Consider the following 25,877-nt stretch of genomic DNA (forward strand, 5'->3'; position numbering starts at 1 on the left):
TGTGCCTGTTTCAGTGAAGATTTAATTACATTTTTTCATGTCAGAATTAATAATGTATGTTAATGACTCATTTTGTACAGTACACATATTTTACATTGCTCATCTGCTAAGTACAAATGAAGGGATAACAAAGAGTGAACTCTGAATTACAAATCAACTTATTCATTTTTCAGAAGTCAAATTAGCTGACTGATGAACAATCAAACATGTACCAATTTATATGATGCTACCCAGCATTCTTAATATGGTAATTTTATATAGACTATACCTGCTGGACCCTAGAAACTCACATCAGTTGTTAATATTTGGATGTGTCAAGACTCAAAACCACAGACATTTTGCACTTTTGCAAAACTTGTGGCATCAACATAATTAATAGCAGAATTACTTTGCCTCTGGTTCATATTGACTTTAAAAGTTACATTTTCAACAGTTTAAACTTCTTTTTAAAAAAATACCTGGAATACAAGATTACAAGTTACAAAGAATTTAAGGGATGATAAATTGATTCTCTGAAACTGAAAGAGTTACCACATGTTTAATCCACTTATAAAAATATACAGTATATGCAGTATATGGACTTGTTTTTATCATGCACGTAGGAATTAGGAAATAGGCTGATTGTGGTTAGAACCATTCTTTTGTCTCAGGAAATGGGGATAGTAGGAAAAAGGATGCTAAGCAAATTCAAGCCTTATTTAAAATGGGCCAATATGTTTGGTCAATCAGCCTGTTCCTTTCCCAGTAGCTCATTCTGTCCTACATCCCTATATAAGCAAACGTCTATTGTTGGAAAGAAAGTTGCCCAAATAAAATTCTGAATGATTATTAGGAAAAGGATTTACATTTTGTATATGCAGGAACATCCCATTAGTTGAGCAACATTGCTGTCATAATTTAAAGGAGGGAAGGGGCACAGAGATTGTGTCCGCTATAAATAGTTCTCATCTCAATTCTTCCTAATGTCATCTCATCTGCCCCTGGTTCACCCATTATTATTCATAGTATTCCATGCTCACTATTCCAGGCTTTGTGACTAAGTTAGATGCCTGGCAGGTTGGCAAACCTTTCTGGCAAATCCCATGGGCTGGTATGTAGCACTTTCCCATAGCAAGTTAGCATTTTAAAATAAATAGCTTCCTAATTTGGTACTCTTCAGATGTGTTGGATTATAAATCTACTGTTGTCAACTAGTGTGCTCAGGCTATATAATACATCTGGAAGGCACCAAGTTAGGATCACTTCTACAATTATATATTAGATTATTCTACCAAGCATCATAATAATTCATAAGTAGTTATGGAGAATTCTGTCCAGACATGGAGCTATAAACTCCACCCACAATCTAACCAGGAAAGCCCAAACACCTCTTTGGGACTAAAGGAATTCTGCCAAAATCTCATATTTCTCTGTAGTTCAGGGAATTCTGTGTTTACTTCCTGATTGGCCAGAGATGTGTGACTATTAAAGGATCACTAGATATATGATTTGTAAAGAGAGTTTGACAGACTGAGCTCATGACAAAGGCACCCGGGGGCAGGAAATAGGTCTTAATATCAGTGACTTCAAGAGGAGATGTCAGAGAGTACAGAGTATAAAAGATTGGGAAGCTGAGTCAGGATCTGAGGAGTAGGTGAGAATATTCACATTTCCAGGACAAACAAAGATGGATATGGACAACAAGATAAAATGGGCAACGGAGCTGATTGAAAAGAAGCTGAAATTGGAAGATGAACAGCAGCAAGTGAGTATCTAAAGCCAAATAAGGCTGGTTACTTGGGACTCAGGCAGTAAATGAAGATGCAAAAGATGAGACTTGAAAGCTTACTGGAATACTAAACTATGGATGGAAGATGTTGGCATAAGTCAAGCAAAATATTCTTGATAGGCACAGCTGTTTTATCAGAGAGTTTTGTTAATTGGTTCAGGAAGCAGATTTAGAGGGGAAGTCATGTTTTGACCTCAAATTTTAATTTTATGATTAAAAAAGGGAATGAAATATGTTGCTGCTTTATCAGAGTATAGTATACTAAGGTCACCCAAAAAAACAAAATAATTTCAAACTCTAGTTATTAAGAGAGAAAGGCTCATTCTTGTATTGGATCTGGATATCTTGGTGGTAAAAAATAAGTTTCAAAATAACTTATCAGGTTACCCTGGAGCAGCAAGAGATTATCGTTTCTTTACTTTTTATATTTTTCTTGATTGATATTATTTTTTAGCTTTGTATTTGTAAACTTTTAATAAAATTATTTAGAAGAAAAAGAATTTGGATAAATCGAATAAAACCCTCAAAGGTAGAATGCACCATAAATTAGAAAAGAAAACTAAAAAAAAGCAGAGAGCAGATGCCTCAGGCTTGGACACTTTCTCTATTTTTTTAACCCAGAAAAAACACGCCTCTGCAATGCCACCAGAAGTGGTCCGGTTGGATATCCCACATCTGGAGGAGGAGAAAAAACATGGACCTGTTAACAAGGATATTGCAAGTCTTAAGGTGAGTGGGACTCTTAGATTCTATTTTAGCTATTCTACCAACAAAACTCACACCCAGAATTTCATTGGGTAAAACATTCTCTGTTTATTAGTCACTAGCTTTTCACCACTCCAGGATTGGTAACATAACTCAGTTGAACATGAATTGGTTTCATTTGCAAATGAAATTATTTTATTTATTTCTGAACTACATGCTACTATCTCAGAATGGATGCACAAATGGGTGTCTTTAGTAAAATAGCAGGATACTTCATTTGGTTATACATTTATTTAAGGAATATCAATTCTATATTTATGCTGAATCCATTAAATATCCAGGTATGTCTATACCAAAGGACATAACTTGATTCATAACATGTAAATACAAGAGAGGTTTCTTCAGATATTGATAGATGGGAGTCATTAGTCCTTGCACTTTGGGGAAAAGTGAATGCTCTCAAAATGAATATTATTCCCAAATTAATTTATATTCTGAGAGGAATTCTAGTTCATATTTCTGGAAAACATTTTCAGAATGTTTATCTGCACAGAAAATGCAATTACCAATTAATAAGAGAAGAACTGGTTTTCTGAATCTGGAGCTACATCGTCATGCTTGCCTAGTGTCAGATATTAAGTACTGAAAGCCAACAGATGGTGTTAATTTTTCACCTGGACAATTTATATGCTAAAACTCTAGGAAACTAGAAACAATTAAGTCAGTTAAAAATGTAATGGAATGTTTAATCAAAAATGATTTGATCCTTTTTCCAGTGCTATATTGGGAAACTCAACTTTATAAATTAGTATTTATAAAAGATGATGATATGGAAAAATTGAATGGAAATAGTGATCATTGACTTTGGATCAACTTAACATACTCTGTGTCAAGAGAGAAATATCCTGTAGCAGTGTAACTCAATAGCAATATTTATAGTTACAACACTTGTTAACAAGGTTGGATCAGCAGCATTTTCAGCTTTTGAAACCCCTAAGTTACTTGCTAAATCCTTTAGAACTAAAAATCTATTGTTAGTTTCTATAGACATTTGTTATAAAAATATTAATTTGCTATGCAGATGCTAAGAAATTGGAGGAATAAAGAATTAAAGATTGCTATATTTATGTATTTATTTATTTTTATTCGTTATATTTAAGAACCACCCATCTCTCTCACCAAAAGACTGAGCAGTCTCATAAAATAAAATAATAAAAAATTAAAAGCATAAAAACAGTGTATAATATTTAAAAGAGGTAAGAATTGGTAAAATTAATTAAAAGACATGAGGAGGTTTCAGGGCACTAATCAGCCTCATGCCTTCATGCTTTTTGGTGCATCCCAAGCAAGGGGACAGAGTCATGCTTTTATGCCTTTCCTGAAGGCCAGGAGAATGGTGGCCCACCTCACTTTTGGGTCAGAATGTTTCTCAGGATGGGGGTAATGCCAAGAAGGCTCCCTTCCTGGACCGTACCTGTTGGAATTCTTTGGTTGACAGGATCCGCAACATACCTTCCCCTGCCTGACCAGGAAGGAAAGGCTGATGTAACAAGCCAAAGACTGTTCCATGATATTACTTAGCAAATCAGACAACTAATAGATCCTAGACAATTTTTGAAAATCCTAAGATTTTTTTGGTATATATTTCTCTTCTTATAGGGACAAGAAAAGATGCGGAAGAGTTCTGTGGACTTAAGAAAGGAGATCCTTGAAGTTGGTGGTACCGAATACCTCTTCAAACTACACAAAAAACCAAAAAAGAAGGAGGAGGAGAAACCAGAGCCTGAACCAGAGGAAATTGTAGGAGAAGAGAAAAAGAAAATATTGGAGAAAAAGAGAAAATATCAATATTTATTCCGAGCAGATCTTGAGAAGCAGAGCAAAATGGCAGGGAACAATCTTCTACAAACTGGCTGTTGTAAAAGAGAGAGAACTATCAAATTTATTTGTTGGGGTTTAAGGCGATACATAGATATTAATTTCAGCTCCCAGAATTCCACAGTCAACATGACTATTATTGAGGATTTTAAAATAAAAGTCCATTAGAATCTTCCAAGAGCCAGTTTGGGGTAGTGGTTAAAATATCAGGCTAGAATCTAGGAGACTGATGGTTTTTTAAAAAATCCAGTGCATAATGTCTTGGTGGGGTTCATATTTACTTTTTTCTATAAAATACTTTTCATAACTTTTCATATAAAAGTTACAACATTGTCATCCTTCTTTTAAAAAAATGCTTACAGACGGGGCCTGTGGCAGTGGAGGATTTTTTGAAAGCTGCTGTACAGGGCAGGATACAAGTAGTGGAGAAATTCCTGGCAGATGGAGGCTCCCCAGACACCTGCGATGAAGTAAGACCACAGAAGTGTATTTTCCTCAGGACTATTTTTCACTTTCCTTAAAGATATATATTCAAATATTTGTTGATTGAGCTCAATGCTTGGCACAGGGTGTTCTTTGCTGCTTCTGTTATTCCAAGTAGAACCCAATATGTAAACTTCTCATCGAGGGGATTTTTTTGGGACACAATCTGTTTTTAAATTGATACAAACTCCAATGGGGAAAAAAGGCTCTAAAAGTAATGTTAAAGTTGGAATAAGTTGCCCCAAATTTGTTATTTTCTTTCTTTTGAAAAAAACATATCCAAAAACATCCATAAAAAAGAGGAGCAGATGAGTAGCTTGTAGATTGCTCCTGGATTTAACATCTTTGATTTCAACTACAGGTAGTCCTCGACTTACGACCATAATTGAACCCAAAATTTATGTTGTTAAGCAAGACAGTTGTTAAGTTAATGTTGTCCCATTTTTTAAGTTAGTAACATAGTTGTTAAGTGAAGCTAGCTTCCCCATTGACTTAGCTTGTCAGAAAATTGCAAAAGGTGATCATATGACTCTAGAACAGGTCTCTCCAACCTTGGCAACTTTAAGACTTGTGGATTTCAACTCCCAGAATTCTGTGAGTTGAAGTCCACAAGTCTTAAAGTTGCCAAGGTTGGAGAGACCTGCTCTAGAACACTGCAACTGTCATAAGTATGAATCAGTTGCCAAGTGTCTAAATTTTGATTATCTGGCCATGAGGATACTGCAATGGTATAAGTGGGGAAAATGGTCATAAGTCACTTTTTTCAGCCATTGTAACTTCAAATAGTCACTAAATGAACTGTTATAAGTTGAGACTATCTCTATGCTTGCTCATGTCCACCTCAAGAGTAAAAATGTTTGGAAAATTGAAGTGGAAAATAGAAATAGACCACTGATGATGTTACCTAGTTTGAGAAATGAAATGACTGCAAGAAAACAAGCAAGCTCAGAGTACCAAGGACTCCTCATTTCAACCTTGAGCTACAAACATTCTCCTTTATTAATAGAAACATCATTCCAATGGCACATCTGCTCTTTTCAATATATTGCTACAAAAATAGGGGAGGGATGGAGACGACTTCCGGTATCCAGCGGCAACGGACGTCTGGAAGGCTTCTCCTGCCTCCAGCGCCCGAATCCGGCCGCCGCCGAGGCCCTCAGGGGCCAGGTGTTCCGAAAAGGACACCTGCCGCACGGACGGCTCGCCAGGGGTCTCCCAGCCGACATACAGGACTGTGGGGACCGATGCTGGCGAGTCCTAGGCTCGGCGGGGTTCGGAGGCCACAGGCCGCGGCCATTATTTTGGTCGTCGCCTGGGCCGCTGTGCCCGGTGACACCGGGGCATTGGATTTATAACTGCAGCAGCCTGGTGGTGAACAGGGCACGGAGAAGAATTGAGGAGGAGAAGGGAAGGGAATATCGGTGGCGTGGTGGACTGCTCCGGAGTGCGGGGGTTTTTCTCCCTGCGGTTGGAAGGAGCACGAGTTATTCTGGAGAGGAGAACTTAAAATAAGAAGATTACCGGTTTTGTGGAGCTCTGGAGAAGAGGTGATGGAGAAATTTAGGAGGGAAGGTTTGAGGCCCCTCCTTCTGGGGAACAGTGGTGGCGTCCAGCTTCCGCCTTCACTATGAGAATTTTGATGACATCACTTCCCTTGACTTCCTGGTTGACTAACTGTACTCTGGACTCGTTGCTCCTGTGAGTGCCCCTGGTGGATCCGGAGGAAATTACAAGGATACTGTGCCTGCCTGAGGATTTTCAGAGACCAACTGCTGGAGAGATGGAGAGAATTTTGGAAAAGTTATCTAATATGGACAAGAAATTGGATGAAATAAGAGCAGAAATTGTGACTATCCAAAAGGATTTAAAGGATACTCAACAAGTTTCAGCAGAAAACAAGCAGAAAGTGGAAGGTTTGGAGGGTGAGATGCGGCAGTGCAGAAAAGAGAGGAGACGACAGGCAATGCTGTGCTTGGACTACAGATGGATAAAATGTCTTATTTCCTTAGGTTTCAAAATTTGGAAGAAGTGGACCAAGAAGACTTGAGAGATGTTGTGACTAAATTGTTGGGAGAATTTCTTGGGAGAGGTGTTGATTTCATGAATTGGGATGTGGATCGAGTTTATAGAGTTAATTCGCAATATGCACGCACGCATGCAGTTCCCAGAGAGGATCATGTCAAATTTGTGAGAAGAGGCGAGATGAAATTCTTAGAAAACATAGGAGTGGGGCACTGATTTACAGGGGCAGGGAGATAGCCATTCTGAGGCAGATTCCCAGACAGGTGCGTGAAAAAGAAAGAAATATTATTTTTGTCAAGCAAATTGTACCAGAAGGAGTGGGCTTCAGATGGCTGATGCCAGAGGATTGATGATTTTCCGGGAGGGCATTACGAAAAAAATCAGTACAATTGCGGAGGCTACGGCCTATGTGGAGGAACACAAAGCCTTCCTGGAATCAGATGACCCAGGAATTGAAGAAGGGGAGGTTATAGATCATGGGGCTGAAGCGGCTGCCGCTGTTGCGGCCCTGGAGTTGGGTCAGGCTGAACCCAGAGTTCTGAGATCCAAAACTAGGAAGTGATAAAGATATTTGGGATTGTGTTGGTTTTCCTTATTCTCTTTTGTACGATATTCTGTTTATTCTTGACTCTTCTTTATTACGTATTTAAAATTTGCAAACTTAGCTACTTCGTGTCACCTGCTTGCCTTATGGCTGTTGTATGTGTTAAAAAATTTGAGTAAAATTCTTATTTTAGATAAGAAAAATGAAAATTTACCATACCTGATATGTATTTGTATAAACCTTTTTTGACTAATAAAAACTTTTTGAACAAAAAAAAAAAAATAGGGGAGGGATGAAATTTGGCTTAAAACAGCATATGGAGGAGTCACGCATATTGATTTGTTATGAGCAACTATGGGATATCTGGTGTTAGCAAGGATTTTTAAAAAGGGCCTTTTAAAATATTACCATGGCATTAAGCATATTGCTATCCAAAACTTTTAGCTGAACTCTTTGGTTTTCATTTAAGGATGCTCTTTTTAGCCTACCATGTACAGAAGACTAATTCTGTCCCTCACTTAGTTCCACAGGACAGCTTTGCACCGTTCCTCCCTGGAAGGGCACACAGAAATTGTAGAGAAACTTTTGGACCGAGGTGCCACTATTGACTTCAGAGATCGTGTAAGATACTTCTCCGTGTCTGCTGGGATTGCCACCCTTTCTCTGGATGGGCTATTTATGCATCATTGCCACCAAATTTCTCTAAAGCACAGTGGAAATATACAGTATATGGGTACAATATTGTGCTCAGATCTATTTGTTTATTTGTCTTGGGCTAAGAGTTATAATTATTTGGAATCAAAAAGGGGACCCCAAAGAATACTGGATATAGCCTTGGAAGGAGACTGGAACACTTGTCTCCTGACAAGTCATGCTTTTTATTGACAGTTGGATTGCACAGCTATGCACTGGGCCTGCCGTGGTGGACACCTGTCTGTTGTGAAGCTCTTGCAGGAAAAAGGGGCTAATCTAAAGTTGAAGGACAAGGTGAGTTAAGAGCTGATTAAGGAAAGAGATCAATGTCACACAGGAAATTTGAAAAAAGCTTTACGGGAATAGGAAGATTCTAATGTTAACGCAGAGTACACAACTAGTACTTCTCTCAAAGCCTTAGGTGATCCAGTAGATTATGCTATAGTGCTATAGTGCTATAGAGCACTGCACACCAGAACAACTAGACACAAGAACAGTTTTTCCCCGAAGGCCATCACTCTGCTAAACAAATAATTCCCTCAACACTGTCAGACTATTTGCTGAATCTGCACTACTATTAATCTTCTCATAGTTCCCATCACCAATCTCTTTCCACTTATGACTGTATGACTATAACTTGTTGCTGGCAAGCCTTATGATTTATATTGATATATTGACCATCATTTGTGTTGTAAATGTTGTACCTTGATGAACGTATCTTTTCTTTTATGTACACTGAGAGCATATGCACCAAGACAAATTCCTTGTGTGTCCAATCACACTTGGCCAATAAAATTCTATTCTATTCTATTCTATTCTAGATTGTCTCCAAAACCCAACTATAGTATTTCATGTGAAAAAAGAAGAAACTTATCAAATACATGACTGCAATTAATGAAATTAAATTAGTTGTGTCTAGAATGCCCACTTTCCAAGTACATTAGTACAATCCAAGTATATTAGTCACATGTGAAGATACAAATTTTCATTTCCCTACTTTCAAGATTCAGGAATATAACTGGGCTTTCTAGAAGAACTGAAAAATAAGATTTTTTGAATCTGCTATTAGTATTTTATTTGGGATCCACTTACATCTAAACCTGTAGTATTATTGTTGGTTATACAGTCAGCCAGATGCTAAGACTGGATCTGGCATTTTTATCCACCTATTGAGTCCTTCCCAAGGACCTGGGATAGACAGATATTATCTGATGGCATCAAAAGAACCATTGGAGGATGTAAGCTGTTCCAAGTAAAGTTGCCTTTGATTGATGGGGATTTTGTTAATGCCAATAATGTTCAAGTTGTGTCCAGATGTTTTGGGATTGCACCCAAGGTGCTTATTACTATTGATACTATTTTTGCTTTCTTTTGCGACAGTTATTCTACTTTTATTTGCAGATCCTTGTATTTTGTGATTTTCTCCAGATCTTTCTCTTCTAATTCTGCTGACTGCAAGTTCTGCCATGTCCATTATACCGATTTCTTTTGTCTTCCTTATTCACAATTGTTAAGTCTGGGGTGTTATGTGGCAGGTGCTTGTCTTTTTGAATTCTAACATCCCAGAACACTTTATTATTATTAGCTTTCTATGCTTCCTTTTTAAAATATAGAAATAACTCAGTGGTGAACATAGCTAATACCCCTCCTTCCTTATCCCCCCTCCCCAGCAACCTTTTGAGGTGAGTTGGGCTAAGAGAGCAACTGACCCAAAGTCACTCAGTTACTTTTCATGTCTAAGAGAGGCCCAGAACTCACAATCTCCTGCTTTCTAAGCCAGCATCTTAAATATAAGGCCTGCCTTCTCTCAACCCAATCTATTGCACTAGATTGGGTTGAGAGAATGATTGGCCCACCTGATTTCTATGGCTGGGGGGAAAAAAGTCTCAAGTCACCTTGTTTTTAGTCTCAACATTCACTATGACGTCAAATTAAATTAACTACCTTCCTCCCTTTCAAGAAAAAAATAGCTAACAAGGAATCATATTTATCCTTTTCTGCTTTTCTTTTTTACATTTCTTCATTGTCTGTTTGAACTCAGCTTCTTAGTACTCCTTTACATGTGGCCACTCGCACTGGTGTAGCAGACGTTGTGGAACATCTGGTAAACAATGATGTGGATGTCAATTCCCGTGACCGTGTAAGAAATACCTTTTTCTGACTGCTTGTCTACCTAACATGTAACTTGCATCTTAATCCACTTTTTAAGATAAATGACCACAATTATATATGTGCAGAGGATTTTGTAAGAATCATGCTACCCAGATTTTTTTGTACAGGTGAAATATAAATGTAATATGAAGTTCATGCAAATATTTGCACTCAAACTCACAAATGAAACAAAATGAACAGAAAACTAAGCTTGAGAAAGATGTGCCATGGTTTTAGGATTTAAACATCTTCCTTTTGAAGTTTAATTTCAAATTCTCAATCTTAATATGCTTCTTTTTCTTGTCAAGGTAGTCAAGCAGTTCTCTATTGTAACTGTTTCATATCGCCTTAGATATTTTCAGCCTACAAAGCATAAAATGAAATACCCTATTTCTACTTTATGATTCCTAGTGTCAATATTTTTCACCTATAATAACGGCAAACCTGCAATCTTATCTATGACAGACAGACATTATTCAGCTGACAGTATTTGCCTATTCCTTGTTAAAGCTTTATTCAGTGGATCCAAGCTAATTTTTAATGCATTTTTAAAAATCTAGCTGTTTATTTGCTGCTATTTCTCCTATTTTGGTACTATAAGCAAACTTACTTTGACTATCAATCATACATATAGATCTAATTCCCACATAACACTGTTATTGGGCAGTTTGTTTATTTTTGACAATGTAACTAGCATTTTCTATGAACAAGTCATTAGAGTTATTCAACAAACTGTTTAAAAATATTAGCATCATATGTGAATTGGTAGTGTGGTATTGTCATCTCTCTACTGCAGGAGGGAGACAGTGCTCTGCACGATGCTGTACGCCTTAATCGCTACAAGATAATTAAAATGTTGATTCTGCATGGGGCAGATATGTTGGCCAAAAATTTGGTAAGTTTTTGCTCACTGTGGTGTATAAATCAACAGTAACAAAAATAACAGTAAAAGAAATGTGGTTTCTTTTTCAGATACTGTCCACTAGTATTTAATAAATTAGCAAATATGTATCCATATTTTGAAGTAATGGAATGTTTTCATGTCAATTTGGAGTTTGACAAAACTCCTTAACTCTGTTTCTCCTACACAGGCTGGCAAAACTCCTGCAGATCTGGTGCAGTTATGGCAGGCAGATACACGGGAAGTGCTGGAAAAGAAAGAGCCAATCACAACAGAAATGCCAACATGAGCCGTAGTTGGATGAACAAAGCAGACAGCTGCAATTCGAAGCAAGAATGGTTTGGAATTTAAACAAATGTGGTGGCAAAACCCCAATAAAGATGCAATCAAAGCAAAACAAAGCCAAAAAACAGTGAAAAAACAGCTATTTCTAATGTTTTGTTTAGTCAACCATAATGCTATTTTATCTTTGGCAGTTGTATGATGAGATTAAATTCAATAGCTAAGAACTTTCTATTTTTCTCAAACAGGCATTGTGAAATTTCTGCTTGTCACACAGTTGTTAAAGGTCTGATAAACAACCGCAATTCTGATATCCGCTGAGTCAAATTGCACTAAGCTATTGATAATTCCCACAAGTTTCAAACAGCTGCATGATAAGTAGTCAGATATGACACAGTTTCAAATGTGATTGCTGTGGGACTGCTTGCAGGTGCAGATAATAAGGACATGAACATCTTCTATAACTGGCCAAGTAGTGAATGGCAGGAGAGACTCACAGCTTGAGAAACAACAGCCTTTCTGACTACAGACCAATCTGCTTTCAAGCTTCCAGAAAAAATACCAGACCAGCTATTCAATGGCTACAGGAAAAACCATTCCATAAAGGAAATGTAAAACATCATGTAAAAACACAATACTCCATCCTATAGTCAATTTAGACACAGAACACTAAAGTTGAAAAGACACAAACATAGGCTGGAAGGTGAACAAAAAGACAATATTACATTTAAAACAGACTACAAAAAAATGTAATGTGGATCTAGCCATCTGTTAAAACTATTTACCAATCACAGCAATGCACACCCTAAATATTAATTTAATTCATGTGCAGAGGGTGTCTATGCATACATTAACAGTACTGCAAAGTCTGACAACCCGGAGAACCTATCACATTCTTTCTAGAGTGTGAACCCAAGCATCAATTGGATGGCTGCCAGGAGCTTGTCTGCTGGTTTTACTTTCCAAGTTGCATATTCACTTAAGAACAATTCACTTGAGGACATAGGACAACCTTTGCTTCTTTGGCAGAAATGTCCTTTCCAATATTGCAGGGCAGCCAAGGCCAAATTTGTTAAACCAACAAATGGAGATCAGATCTGTTGTTCAGCATGCAAAATAACAGTCACTATTTTTTGCCCATTAAAAGCACTAACCCCTTCAGTAGAAAAGGTTGTGAACAAGACACATTAAGCTGAACAAAGAAAATGAAAATACTGCCTTGTTGCCACTCTCTCTTTCTAGTCAGCACCACTCTGATGCAGTTTTTCTATGGATAATTGCATTGCCTAAACATGGATGGTGTCATAATAAGGAGGGGAAAATACTGGTACAATTAAAGCACATTTAACCATGTCTCTCTGAAGAGCTAAGGGCATGCTGAAGACAGTATTATGAAATGTCCCCCAAAATCGTTGCCAGGACATATTTGTGGCATGATTAAGTGAAAAATGGGGAAAAACCTGTAATCCCCAAAAGCAACCTCAACATTTATAAAATATGTTAGGGTTTCTCACTGCTAATCTAGACTGGGTGGGGAATTTGAATGACTGGTGGGGAATTCAAATGACTGAATTGATCTGAAACAGCCAATAGATGCCAGTGCTGTTTATTAATGAATTTATAGGTAGTATTAGACTGGAACAGCTATAAATCCCATAAATAAACAAGCCCAAGGGATGGGCAGATGTTTCTGCTTTGTAGTGAGAAAAGGCCATAAAAGCCTAATTTATATCAAAGCAAATAAACCCATTCTCTCGGTAACCTCTTTGCTTAACTGTGGATTATTGAATAAGCCACATTTGTCTAAGCCAATTTAGCTACACAAAATCAAATAAACCATATTATGGCTTATATAGCGCAATTGCCATTTTGCTCGGTCTTTTTGCCCGCCAAGGTCTTTTATGCTGGTAGTGTGGCCTGTCACAAAAGACTCTTTTTTTTGTTTTCTTTTTCATCCTAACCTTTGGCTTTCCCCTCTTCTTCCTCTTCTCCACAACTGCCTTGTTCATGGATTGTAGCAAAGTCAACCCTTAAAGACTTCTTTTTGTATACTGCTGAGAATAGCACCGAGTGAAGCGGTTAATAAAGAGCTCAATTTATTTTAGAACAGAATAGATTTTTTTATTGGCCAAGTGTGATGGGGCACGCTTGATGCATATGCTCTCAGTGTACATAAAAGAAAAGATACGTTCATCAAGAATTCTAAGGTACAACACTTAATGATAGTCATAGGGTACAAATAAGCAATCAGGAAACTATCAATATAAATCGTAAGGATACAAGCTATAAGTGGAAGGAGACGGGTGATGGGAATGATTAGAAGATTAATAGTAGTGCAGGTTTAGTAAATAGTTTGACAGTGTTGAGGGAATTATTTGTTTAACAGTGTTGAGGGAATTATTTGTTTAACAAAGTGATGGCTTTTGGGGGAAAAAACTGTTCTTGTGTCTAGTTGTTCTGGTGTGCAGTGCAGTGCTCTATAGCATCGTTTTGAGGGTAGGAGTTGAAACAGTTTATGTCCAGGGTGTAAGGGGTCTGTAAATATTTTCACAGCCCACTTTTTGACTGTGCAGTATACAAGTCCTCAATGGAAAGCAGGTTGGTAGCAATTGTTTTTTCTGCAGTTCTAATTATCCTCTAAAGTCTGTGTCTGTCTTGTTGGGTTGCAGAACGAACAAGGGTTCATAAATAGATAAGGAAAGCCTAGACTCGGAGAGAGTTTGGCCTACGTCCGTATAGGAACAGGCCCAGCCTGAAAGTTGTAAAAGAAACGAAGGGAAGGAAAAGCAGCGCTTGCTTTCTGCTTTCAGGTCTAAAGGGAGTTCAGCCAGCCGTGTCTGAGCTGGTGTGGTCTGACTTCCCGCCCCGCGGGCGGTCTCGGGGAACTTTTCCCCCGCCTTCTTCAAAAGACCCAGTGGCCCGGAGCGGTACAGCATTCGCATCAGACAACAGCGGGATGGCCAGGACGACCCTAGCCCCGCGCTTTCTGTGCCCCTTTTGGCCGCGGACCCCTTGCGCGACCCCCCCGCGGGTGGCTGCGGGAGGTGTTCTCCGAAGGTTCTTAGCTGCAGCGGCACCTGCTCGCCGCCTAGACCTGCAGGGTATCTATCCGCCCCTCGTCACCCCTTTCACGTCTCAAGGCCGTGTAGATTACGCCCGGTTGCATGAGAATCTGCGCCTCTACGCCGAAATTCCCTTCCGAGGTAGGGTTTGGATTCTGGAGGGGAGAAGGACACGCGGGGTCCTTTTTGGGTAAGGCATCGTCAGGAAAGGGAGGCGAGAGCCACCTGGGACGATCTTGGCTTGGGTGCCACTCTGCCTGACTTTACTTGGCCAAGTTCTGTGGAATTTGTTACTTGTCTAGCTTTTGTGAATGTGTCTTATGAACCCTGCGGAAAGAGGGGAAAAAGATCGGAGTTTCCAGTCTGCTTGCTTTTGCCCGTCTAAAAGCAACCAACCACCTTGCTTTTCTTTCTTTTTTTTTAACAGCTAACCTTGTTTCTATGATCAGAGTTTACTACCACATTAAGCCTCTGGGTCACTGTATATATAACAGGTTGTGTGACCCGAGACATTGTGGTTATGCGCAATTAGTTATGGTTTATTCAGTAAATTCTAGTTAAGTAAAGCATAATAATATTAACTTGTTCATAAATGGTGATCTGGACAGACTTCTGTTAAAAGCACATTTCTGGCATGGAAAATATTCAGTTTTGGGCAAGAAATCACATTTCACTGTGGAGAAAGTGCCACCAGTAAATTGTAGCAGGAAGGCATACACCTGTTATGGCTGAATATGATCCAGAATTTTTTGTCGTTGTACGGTTGCTAAGTTGTGTCCAACTGTTCGCAACACCATGGACCATAGAATACCAGGATTCTACTGTCTTCCACTGCCTCTTGGAATTTATCCAAATTCATGGTCATTTCATCAATGACATTATTAACCATCTCATCCTTACCCTTCTCCTTTTGCCCCACTTTTTCTAGTGTTGTTAGTTTAAGAAAGATTAGGGAAAAAATAAACCAACCCTTCTTACTTTATTAGTGCTTTCAAAAGTATAGGAAGGAGAAGTACAGCCAAATTATTTTGTCTTCAAGGACATGCATAGATGCCCACCCAGACTTTGGACCTAGCCTACTGTAAATGGAAAATGGAGGAACATGCACTGGATAGCAGATTTTTCTTATCCCTGAGTAATGTTCTACTAACATTAACTAGCAGATAACCATGTTATATCAATAACAGCTTGTGTACTTTTTTAATTTTTACTTTATAGATTTTCTATTAAATACATTTCTTAGTGCTTAATAAATATCATGTTGTCTGGGCATTTAATTTGCTTAAGAATACAAATGACATTCTTAATCTCCAACCCTTTTTTCCAACTATTGGTAATATAAATTCCATGTTTGATAATATTCTACATCCTCTTTCTGTTTAATTTTCAATGTCAATCTGGTGGCCTCTGGTGGCTCAGACTGGTAAGACAGTCTGTTATTAACAGCAGCTGCTTGCAATTACTGCAGGTTCAAGTCCCACCAGGCCCAAGGTTAACTCAGCCTTCCATCCTTTATAAGGTAGGTAAAATGAGGACCCAGATTGTTGGGGGCAATTAAGTTGACTTTGTATATAATATACAAATGGATGAAGACTATTGCTTGACATAGTGTAAGCCGCCCTGAGTCTTCGGAGAAGGGCGGGATATAAATACAAATAAATAAATAAATAAATAAAATCTATCCATTTCTGCACAATCTAGTATCTTCTTGACTATTTCTTCACCTTGCGGTATATCTTCATTTTTCCAATATTGTGAGAAAATAATCCTTGCTGCTGTTAAGACATGTAAGATTAAATACATACTTTTCTTATCAAGTTTTTTTCTGATATTATACCTAATAAAAACAATTCATATTTAAAATCTATATGTTTCCCTATCATCTTTACTAACCACCTGTGTGATTTTGCCCAATTTTTTTTGCTTTGACACGTCCACCACAAATGATAAACTGTGCCCTTTTTTAATTACATTTCCAACATTTGCTAGACATATTTTTAAACATTTTATCTAATTGAGCAGGTATTAGATGCCATCTATAAAACATTTTATATGTACTTCTTGTCTTGAATTCCCAAGAAATGTATTCTTTCCTAAAGCTCTTAGTTCATCTGCTCTCAGGATAAAGCTATTGTCTTTTCAATGGAAATGATCATATGCCTTACTATAGAAATAGAATTTCAAATAGAAATTCAATATATTACTGCAACTTATTTGCGTATTGTATTTTTTAACTTTCCTTTGAGAAGCTGGAGTATATAAATAGAAAACTTTACTTTTATCCCCACAATAAGTTGTGAGGTAACTTGGACTGAAATATTGTAAAGTCCCCCACTGAACTATGTTCCAGTTGGGAGTTTAACCAGAATCTCCTCAATTCAACTGTTGCCTTCACCATCAGACTACGCTATCATAGTATTGGTAAATTAACTTATTTGATTTCTGCATGTGATGTAACTATCATTTGTTGGTAAAAGTTAAACCAGGCTTTTATAATACTACACATAATACTGCCTTTGGAATCTACTGGAAAACATAAGCTGAGTCAAAACATGTCAGCTAGGCAGAAGGTACAGGAGATGTGTTCTTCTAGATCTTACTAAGTGAGAATTGCCATCAATCTGGCACATTACCCATAAGACTGGAATTAATAGCAGTTGGAATTCAACAATATTTGGAGAGCCACTACTTCCTTACCTCTTACCTCAGTGCTCATTTGCAACATGTATCTCTCTTGTTTTAAAATATGCTATTATGTATTCCAAACACAAACGAAAATGTGAGTTGTGACTTTTATACTGTAAGCAACCAAAGACCAGAGCATAAAATAAAGATTTATTCCACTTTGATATAGAATTTTATACTTCAGTATTTTAAATGCCTTCTTCATAAGCTCTTTTCTATATATCTGCTTCTAGAGATGAGATTAATAGTAGCTGAGAAATAGACCCTTAAATAGTAGTGCCCTTTGAATTCATTCTCAAAAACAGATTTGTATACCATTTCTGCTATCTTTTGGATGCAAGATGAAAACGTATTTCTCAGACCTTGATTAATTTGGCTTGTTACTGCCGTGTATAGACTACTAGTTTTTTAATGCCTGCTGCTTTCTCTATTGTTCGTTCATCTTATAGTTCCATAATGTTAATTATTTGATTCATTGATGACAGTATGTTGATTTGGAGAATTTTAGTTTAAAAATATAGTAATCCTCGACTTACAACCACAATTGAGCCCAAAATTTCTGCTGTTAAGCAAGAAAGTTAAGTGAGTTTTGCACTACTTTATGACCTTTCTTGCCACAGTTGTTAAGCGGGTGATTGCAGTTGTTAAGTGAATCTAGCTTCTCCATTGACTTTCCTTGTCAGAAGGTCACAAAAGGTGATCATATGACCCCAGGACACTGCAACCATCATAAATACATGCAGTTGCCAAGCATCTGAATTTTGATCACAAAACTGTGGAGAGGCTGCAATGGTTGTGTGAAAAATGGCCATAAATCAGTTTTTGCAGTGACGTTGTGACTTCGAATGGTCACTAAACAAATGGTTGTAGGTCATGGACTACCTGTATGCATACTTAAAATAAAACCATAGTATCAGTGGAATATTTTGCTTGATGGAAACATAAATAGCTACTCAGTGTTATCTTCTTATTTCTCTAGGTTTTGTAGTACATGGTTCCAATGGGGAAGCTCCCTACTTGACACAGGAGGAATGCCTGGAAGTAGTGATGCGGGTGCACCAAGCTGTGCCTAAGGAAAAGCTTCTGCTGGTTGGGTCAGGATGTGAATGTGAGCAATAAAAAAGGTAGACTAGAGGAGTTGGCCTCTAGCTGACCATACCTTTATATAAGGATTCTACGTCTGGTATCTTATTTGACCCTCAAGAAGCTCTTAGTATCTCAAGAGCTGTCCTTTAAATCACTTACCCGTATTTTTTGGAGTATAAGACGCACCTTAGTTTTTGGGGAGGAAAATAGGAAACAAAATTCTGCCTACCAGGTATTCATCTGGCTAGTCCTCAGCCTGGTCAGCTTCAGCACATTAGTTCACTTGCTGGTTTTGAGGTTGGGGCTGGTTGGGGCTGGTTGGGGCTAAAAATCAGCTTCTAAAGCAGATCGTCGGAGGGAGCAGCAATTAGAAAAGCAGGCAAAGCACGGAAGATGCTTTGCTCGCCTTGGGGCTGAAAAACAGCTTCAAAAGGGAGCTCCAGTGACTAAAGCAGGCGAAGTGCAGAAGGGGTAAGAGAAGGCAGCAGCTGTTCTGGGTAGCCATTTTGGGCACATCACGCAGGGTTACATTCGGAGTATAAGACACAGCCAAATTTTCAGCCTCTTTTAGGAGGGCAAAAAGTGTGTCTTATTCTCCGAAAAATACGCTATATTTCTTCCCTTAGCAACTCACTGCACCATTGAGAAAACAAAACAAATGGCTGACAAGGGTGCTGATGCTGCTCTTGTGGTGACTCCTTGCTACTTCCGTGGAAGCATGACCAGTGCTGCCTTGATCCATCATTACACCCAGGTAAAGAAGTGGGTCAGGATATTCTCTTATTTATATTTATTAGAGATGACTGAAGTTGTATCACATTACACCTTGAGCCAAAAAAGCAAAGCTGATATTATGGCTTAGTATTATGTATAAACCAGATCAGATGATTGGTACTAAAGAAAGTTTTTGAAGGTGTAGTAAGAAAATGCTAGGAACGGTGATGGAAAGTTTATGTATTCCTTATGTTGTTTGAACTTCAAGGTATTGTTAGAATTCAAACAATAGAAATTCAGATTTTTTTTTAAAAAAAAAACTTGATTCAGGTGAAATTTCTTACATTATTTAATGGCTGATTACAGATAGAAGTACTTTGTCTTGAATTCTTTTACTTGAAGACTGAGAGTTGAACAGAAAGTGAATAATGGGAATTTGCATCCTCCATTCTTTTTCATTGAGATTGACTTCTCATTATTCATTCCCAAGACACCGAGAATTTCACAAGTAGTTGAAAAGCCCTTTCTATATCTGTGTCCTCCACATTTGTTGGAATTGCTGCATATAAGATTTGGCCATGTTGGCTGGGAATACTGGAAATTATAATTCCAACATATTTGAAAGATGCCATTTTAGAATAGGCTGAGTTAAACAATTGGTGAATCACAAGTCATTCTTGAAATCATGCTAATTGCCATAGAAGGACTACAATTCTGAAATGTGCTGTGGTGAAAGTATCACAATTCACCAAAATATTATATTCTGATTATCCACATTCTACTGAGCAGGAAATGCATGTAACAGTTCAGTTGTTCAGATTCTAAATACTAAAGTGCAATAAGAAGCTGAATAAAATTCAAGACAGATGCAATTGCAATATCCATGCAGCAGAGGTACATAATTTGTGACCCCAAGAATGTATGTTCCTCTGAAAGCCTCAGGTATCCTCCAGAGGTTGGCATCAAAGTGTTGTGTTTATTTTGACAGCTGAGATAAATACTAGTGATTAGTTAATTTAATTATATTTAGTCAATTAAATTCAATGTAGCTTTTATTTTGGCTCTGCCAGCTGTTTAAATACAGCCCTTAGCATATCAACCAAAGACTAAGTGTAACCTTCTCTTTGAAAAAAGAGAATATGGCACCCATCCACCATCCTGGCTCTGCAATAATTGGAGAGTGCCTTGTATTGCCTGGACATAGGTGAGGGGACCTTGCTGAAGATTGATATTGAAAGAGCAGTTTGTAGTTCACTGGTGGATTGTTTCCCTGTGTGCCCACATGCTTTACTACTTTATGTTCCCAGGTGGCTGATGCATCTCCAATTCCTGTGATACTCTACAGTGTTCCAGCCAACACAGGCTTGGAACTGCCCAATGAGGCAGTGGTCAGTCTTGCGCAACATCCTAACATAGTGGGGATCAAGGACAGTGATGGCAACGTGAGTGAAATATGACAACCAAGTGCTGCACTAATGTGATCCCCTCAGGGGATTCTTATTGCTTCTTGGTGATATGAGAATCTACATGTTGGGCATCTTTTGATGTTAAGGAATGAAAGCTGTTGTACACATTTTCTCTTAAGAGACCTGGAGATCAGTGAATTGTTCTTTCCTCCTATGAAGAATTAATGTTTAAGCTGTTGAAGAAAATACTTTAAAAACATTTTTAGCCTAGCCAGATGGCAGTTTCCCATATATTTGATTATCACTTGAACATTAAACTAACAGTAGAACAACAAAGCAGGTACTTTGTTAAAGTTCACATTACTGATTTATAGAGGGCACTATACCATATCTAGATTGTGAAGATTCAAATTGAGATCTCTGTTTCACCAAAAAGCTCACTGGGGATAATATACAAAGTTTATTTTACTTACAGGTAAGAATAAACATGGTAATCTCCAGGCTGAGTATATTGAATAAGATGTAACATAAATGTGAAAGATAAAAAAAGCTAAAATTTCTGTGGTAATTTTAATTATTTCTGAAGAACCAGTATAGGATGAAATCCCAACTATGTTCGTTCTACTGTAGCTGGTCTACCCTTTGAGACCATCTATCTCTCTTCAAGCACAGTTGTATAGAAGCATTTCAAACAGCTTCTAATTTTCATTTTCCAAGCATCATTCCAAACATAGGGGAAATTTTGCTATCAAACTTCTGCAATCTAAAATTGTATTACCTTTTTTCAACAGACCTGTTTAGGTGCACGAAGCTGGAGACTGTGTAGTCCTTAGCTGTCTTTTAAATATCAAGATCTTTGTAAAACAAAGTGGAAAAATACAAAATTTTTAAAACTTAGAGTGGCCTTCTCCATATGTTTTGCCTCTAATTCCTACTACCGTTTTGGATATGCAGACTGGAGCTGCTGGGATATTTTAGGACAAAACATCTGGAGAGATCCACACTGTAAAAGGTTTATTTAGCAAAAACAAGTGACATGATCAGACAATTTTAAAATGTTCATTAAGTTGCCTTGTATTTATGACCTCCTTGGCATGTGTGCTTATGAGTGTAGAATCATCATGAGTTCCCTGTGTTTTTGCTAATGGCACCTTTTGGCATTTCGGTGATTAGTGCTATCTCCTGCTATCAAACCAAGCTATCTTTTACCAGATTACTCGCCTGGGGCTGCTGGTCCACAAGACACAGAATGAAGACTTCCAGGTATTGGCAGGATCTGCTGGTTTTTTGCTAGCCAGCTATATTGTAGGTACGTTGTAAAATAAATGTTTCAGGATATGGGGAAGCAATACAGAATAGGAAAGCAGCTATTGTAATATTTTAAAAATATTGAATAGTATGATAACATACATGATTGCTAAGAAGCAGTTATTAAGTTATTATGCTCTAGAATAATACAAGAAAGGCTGTTGGGGTGGATGAAGTATATATGGGAAGATGAATAGTTTATAAGCTATTTCTGTTGACTCTGAGCTCTACTGTAGGTGCTACAGGAGGAGTCTGTGCCCTTGCCAATGTATTAGGCAGTCCTGTCTGTCAGCTTGATGAACTTTGCCGTGGTGGAAACTGGGATGAAGCCCGTAAACTGCAGCACCGATTGATTGAACCAAACATTGCAGTAAGAGCCCTTAAATCTGGGGGAACTTAAACATTCTAAAATGGAACTATCCTTGTTGGCAAGTTTTGGGAAAGAAGGTTAGAATAATTTTAAAAACCCAATGTTTTTGTAGCATTCTCGCAGCCAGGTATCAGTCTGATGTCCAATCCTATCCACTTGTCAAAATAATCTTCTTTGAACTGGAGGCTGTGTGCTCCATACTGTCAAATACAATGATAAAGCAATTCTGCTAAATTATTGTCTACTGATCTCCTGCTTTCATTCCAATAGTTTGAATTTACCACATTTAAAATGTCTGTTTTGCTTTTTTTTAAAAAAAATCATCACACATTTAGAAGAAAAGATCACATCTGAAAAGCTTGTGTTTCATTCACATGGTATGTTTTCAAAATGAGTCTTCCCCCCCAAAAAAATTATTACAATTATGAATTTTGAAATACTACTTTCAGATTAATTTTAGGCACAACATTTAAAAAATAATAGCCAGGACTTTCAATTTAAAATCCTGGCTATTTTAATTTTAATTAACCTTTACTAATTTTCCTAGTCTTTCTGTTTTACATAGTTCAGTGCTAAAATATGCTGGCTGTGTCTAAGGTACCAAAATAAATTTGTGATATCTCTTGTTAAAAGATATTGGACAGAAACATTGGGAATCAACCTTGCATCTGTCAATTAATGTAGAGGAAAATGTAAATTTAAACCATTGGTCTGAATTAGTAGTAGATTTATACTCCAGATCTTATGTTACCTAAGTAAAAAAATAATCATTTTCCCAAAAAATAATAATCTACATAGTTTCAGGGAGTCTGTATTGACTCCAAATGCTGAAATGATGCAGATATGAATTCCTTACTTAGGTTTAGGAAAAGTTGCAGAGAAATAATTGTCAATACCAATCCTTAGATCGTACATGTCTTCAATCTGTGGTACTTTCTGTTATCAAAGTGGTGCTTGCATGAAAAGAAATTTGTAAACAGTTATTCTGCAATATTAGTCTGATAGTAGTTTTTAGAAATTTATATTGTTTGTGTTCCAACAGGTCACCCGGAAATTTGGAGTCCCAGGTCTCAAGCAGGCGATGGAGTGGTTTGGCTATAAAGGAGGCTTTTGCCGTGCCCCTTTGCTCCCATTAACTGAGATACAATTAATGGAATTACACCATGATTTCACCTCCAATGGCTGGCTCTGAAAGACAAAGGAGTTATAGCAATGCCTGGAATCTTGATGCAGCCAATTACTGTCTAATTGGGAAAGGCTCACATATCCTGCAATTTACTTAAATGCATGCAGCTCATTGAACTCATAGTGTACTTATTGGAGCATTGCTATAGCAACAAAACAATGAAGTAAAATCTTCAGAATGGAGCTTTAGATGAGAAAATGCTGTATCTGCACCTCAAGGTTGACTAGAACAGGGGTCTCCAACCTTGGTCCCTTTAAGACTTGTGGACTTCAACTCCCAGAATCCCTCAGCCAGCAAAGCTGGCTGAGGAACTCTGGGAGTTGAAGTCCACAAGTCTTAAAGGGACCAAGGCTGGAGACCCCTGGACTAGAAGGCCAACATTCCTTTGCCACTTAAAATTTCTTGATTCTACATAGTACACCTATGCCTAGGATATGGTCTTATCTATCTTCTATTCTTTTCAGCATTTTCTTATATCCTGACTAGTTCTGGAATCATAGAATGGTGAAAGGCTAATTCTCTGGGTTTGGAAATCAGATGTGCGTAATCTTAATGCCCTATGTAAAAGATGACATTTCATGCATTTTTATGATTTACTAGGTCAAAATACCATTTGCACCGCTACCTCATGCACAGTAAATTGAGTTTGTTGAATAGTTGTGTGATCCACTGGAAAATTGAACAGTCTTGAGATGGTATAAGAATATGCAGTTAGTGAATGATTATGTGCCATCAAGTCATTTTTGATTTTTAGTGACTACATAGATTTTCTCCATTACAATCTATCCCTAATCATTATCTACAATATTTATTTATGGTATTCACTGAAGCTAGATCAGTACAATTTAAATGTTTTTTTTTAAATATTTCATAACATTGCTGCATAGATCTGACAGTGCTCAAGGGCAGAAGTGTTATAGTATGGCATAAAAATACATTCTTCAAGATAATTATGCTTCTGTTATTGACCTTTTTCTGCTGTCTAATAATGGTGCATTATATTTGGAAAAAGAAATGGAGAACCGTTTAATAGTTTTGTTGACTATATTTTTAGCTAAAGCATAAACACACTAAGGCTAATTGATGGTACAACTTCTTTCAGTACACCCAGATCCAAAATGACTAGAAGTAGATAATTGTGCCTATATAGTCACAGCCCCAACCAGTGGTGGGCTAGAACCAGTTTAACAACCAGTTCTGTGAGCGCACGCTTTGTCCGTGCACAAGCCTAATACTTTTGCATGCAGCATTCAAAGTACAGCAATTTGAAGCTCAGATGCTTACCTTCTAAGGCAGCCCCAGTCAGTAGAACAGTGGAGGGACGGAAATCAGTTGTGCCGCACAAATCAGCTTAGCCAGAAAGAAAAAAAGATAGGACAGGATGGGGTGGGGGCAGGTGAGCGGGGCCAGCTGATGGTCAGAACTACCTGTTCGCTAGAACGGGTCTGAACCGGAAGCAGCCCACCACTGGCCCCAACCCCAATAACTATATAGCTGGAGATTAGTGAGACTGGAGCATCACTCAATCAGTCAATCAAGCTGTTTCATAAAGTATTTTCTACAATCCTGCAGCATGCACGGAACCAAAATTTTTATGGAAAAATCTCTTCTTCAAGTGGAAAAAGTTGGGGAAATTGAAGTTGTAAATAACAAAATGCACGGCTTCCTTACAAGTACTTAAGTTTAGTTGAACCAGTTAATGGAAGTTAACTAATTGTGTCAAAATTTTCTTTAAAAAATTTAGACATGAAAAAAGTAAAGGACTTAACATTTTGCCAGCACAGTAGGCAGTTACAAATACAAAGACCAGCATCAGATGAAGATTGCTCAAGGAGGCAGTTTTGACAGTTGTAGGTCAAAGGAACAAAGGAAAAACGGAAAGGAATATAATAAAATAACATTGGAAAATATTGGAGTAGCTTATAATTATCTATAACTCATTGGCTGCATTCAACACATTCTGCTAAGCTATGATTTAATCTTAATTGTTGGATAGATTACAGCAGCTGAATTCATACATTTGCTCAGTCACAAGCAAACAAAATGGCATCTTGGTGTTTTAAATTTACCATTTAGAGCAAATTAATATATTAAAAGATGGTCCATTAAAGATGTTGGAAGAACATCTTTTAAGATAACAACAACCCATAACCCATTGGGTCAATGTTTCAGATATATTTCTTAAACTGAACTGAATGACCGCAGGAGGAAAAAAGCAATGTGAGCAGGAGCAACTTCCATCTTCCTGTGGGCTTTCTTATTGGCTTTTTTTGTAGGAAGCTGGCCGGGAGTATTAATGATCACATGACTGCAGCAATTGCCACATCTTCCCCAAATTTCAATCCCATGGGAGTCATGGGTCCCAGCCAGATTTTGTACACATTCTATAAGTTAGCCCATCTGAGGTATCTTGATTCAAAAATTGTTGCCCTATAACAGTAATGGCTAACCTTTTTTTCCTCGAGTGCCGAAAGCGTGTGTGCGTGTGCATGCAACAGTGCACACACGCATGCCCAGGCCCATAATGCAATGCCCCCTTCACGCACCCCACCCCCTGCATATGCACATGCGACCCCATGCTCCCCGCCCCCTGCGCATGTGCGCATGACCCCCCTGCACCCCATTGTGGGCCT

The 25,877-nt window shown here is 37.9% G+C and overlaps 2 protein-coding genes across 4 annotated transcripts; both read left to right on the top strand.

The window, feature by feature from the left end:
* Positions 1–1,358: 1,358 nt before the first annotated feature.
* ANKRD2 (ankyrin repeat domain 2) lies at positions 1,359–11,659 on the top strand. Its single transcript, XM_058186995.1, has 9 exons — positions 1,359–1,744; positions 2,390–2,497; positions 4,133–4,273; positions 4,714–4,821; positions 7,923–8,021; positions 8,289–8,387; positions 10,135–10,233; positions 11,041–11,139; positions 11,336–11,659. The coding sequence occupies exons 1-9, from the start codon at positions 1,667–1,669 to the stop codon at positions 11,432–11,434; spliced, it is 930 nt and encodes a 309-aa protein (XP_058042978.1). The 5' UTR covers positions 1,359–1,666; the 3' UTR covers positions 11,435–11,659.
* A 192-nt stretch (positions 11,660–11,851) lies between these two features.
* HOGA1 (4-hydroxy-2-oxoglutarate aldolase 1) lies at positions 11,852–24,994 on the top strand. Of its 3 annotated transcripts, none has more exons than XM_058186992.1 (7): positions 11,852–14,630; positions 18,154–18,282; positions 18,887–19,014; positions 20,282–20,416; positions 21,593–21,689; positions 21,925–22,058; positions 23,101–24,994. In XM_058186992.1, the coding sequence occupies exons 1-7, from the start codon at positions 14,384–14,386 to the stop codon at positions 23,248–23,250; spliced, it is 1,020 nt and encodes a 339-aa protein (XP_058042975.1). In that variant the 5' UTR covers positions 11,852–14,383; the 3' UTR covers positions 23,251–24,994. The 3 variants fall into 3 exon arrangements, with proteins under 3 accessions (XP_058042975.1, XP_058042976.1, XP_058042977.1); XM_058186993.1 differs by having other exon boundaries at positions 11,852–14,528; XM_058186994.1 differs by having other exon boundaries at positions 14,457–14,679.
* The last annotated feature ends 883 nt before the right edge of the window (positions 24,995–25,877 follow it).

The sequence above is a fragment of the Ahaetulla prasina genome, chromosome 6 (assembly GCF_028640845.1).
Source record: "Ahaetulla prasina isolate Xishuangbanna chromosome 6, ASM2864084v1, whole genome shotgun sequence".
Taxonomy (NCBI): domain Eukaryota; kingdom Metazoa; phylum Chordata; class Lepidosauria; order Squamata; family Colubridae; genus Ahaetulla; species Ahaetulla prasina.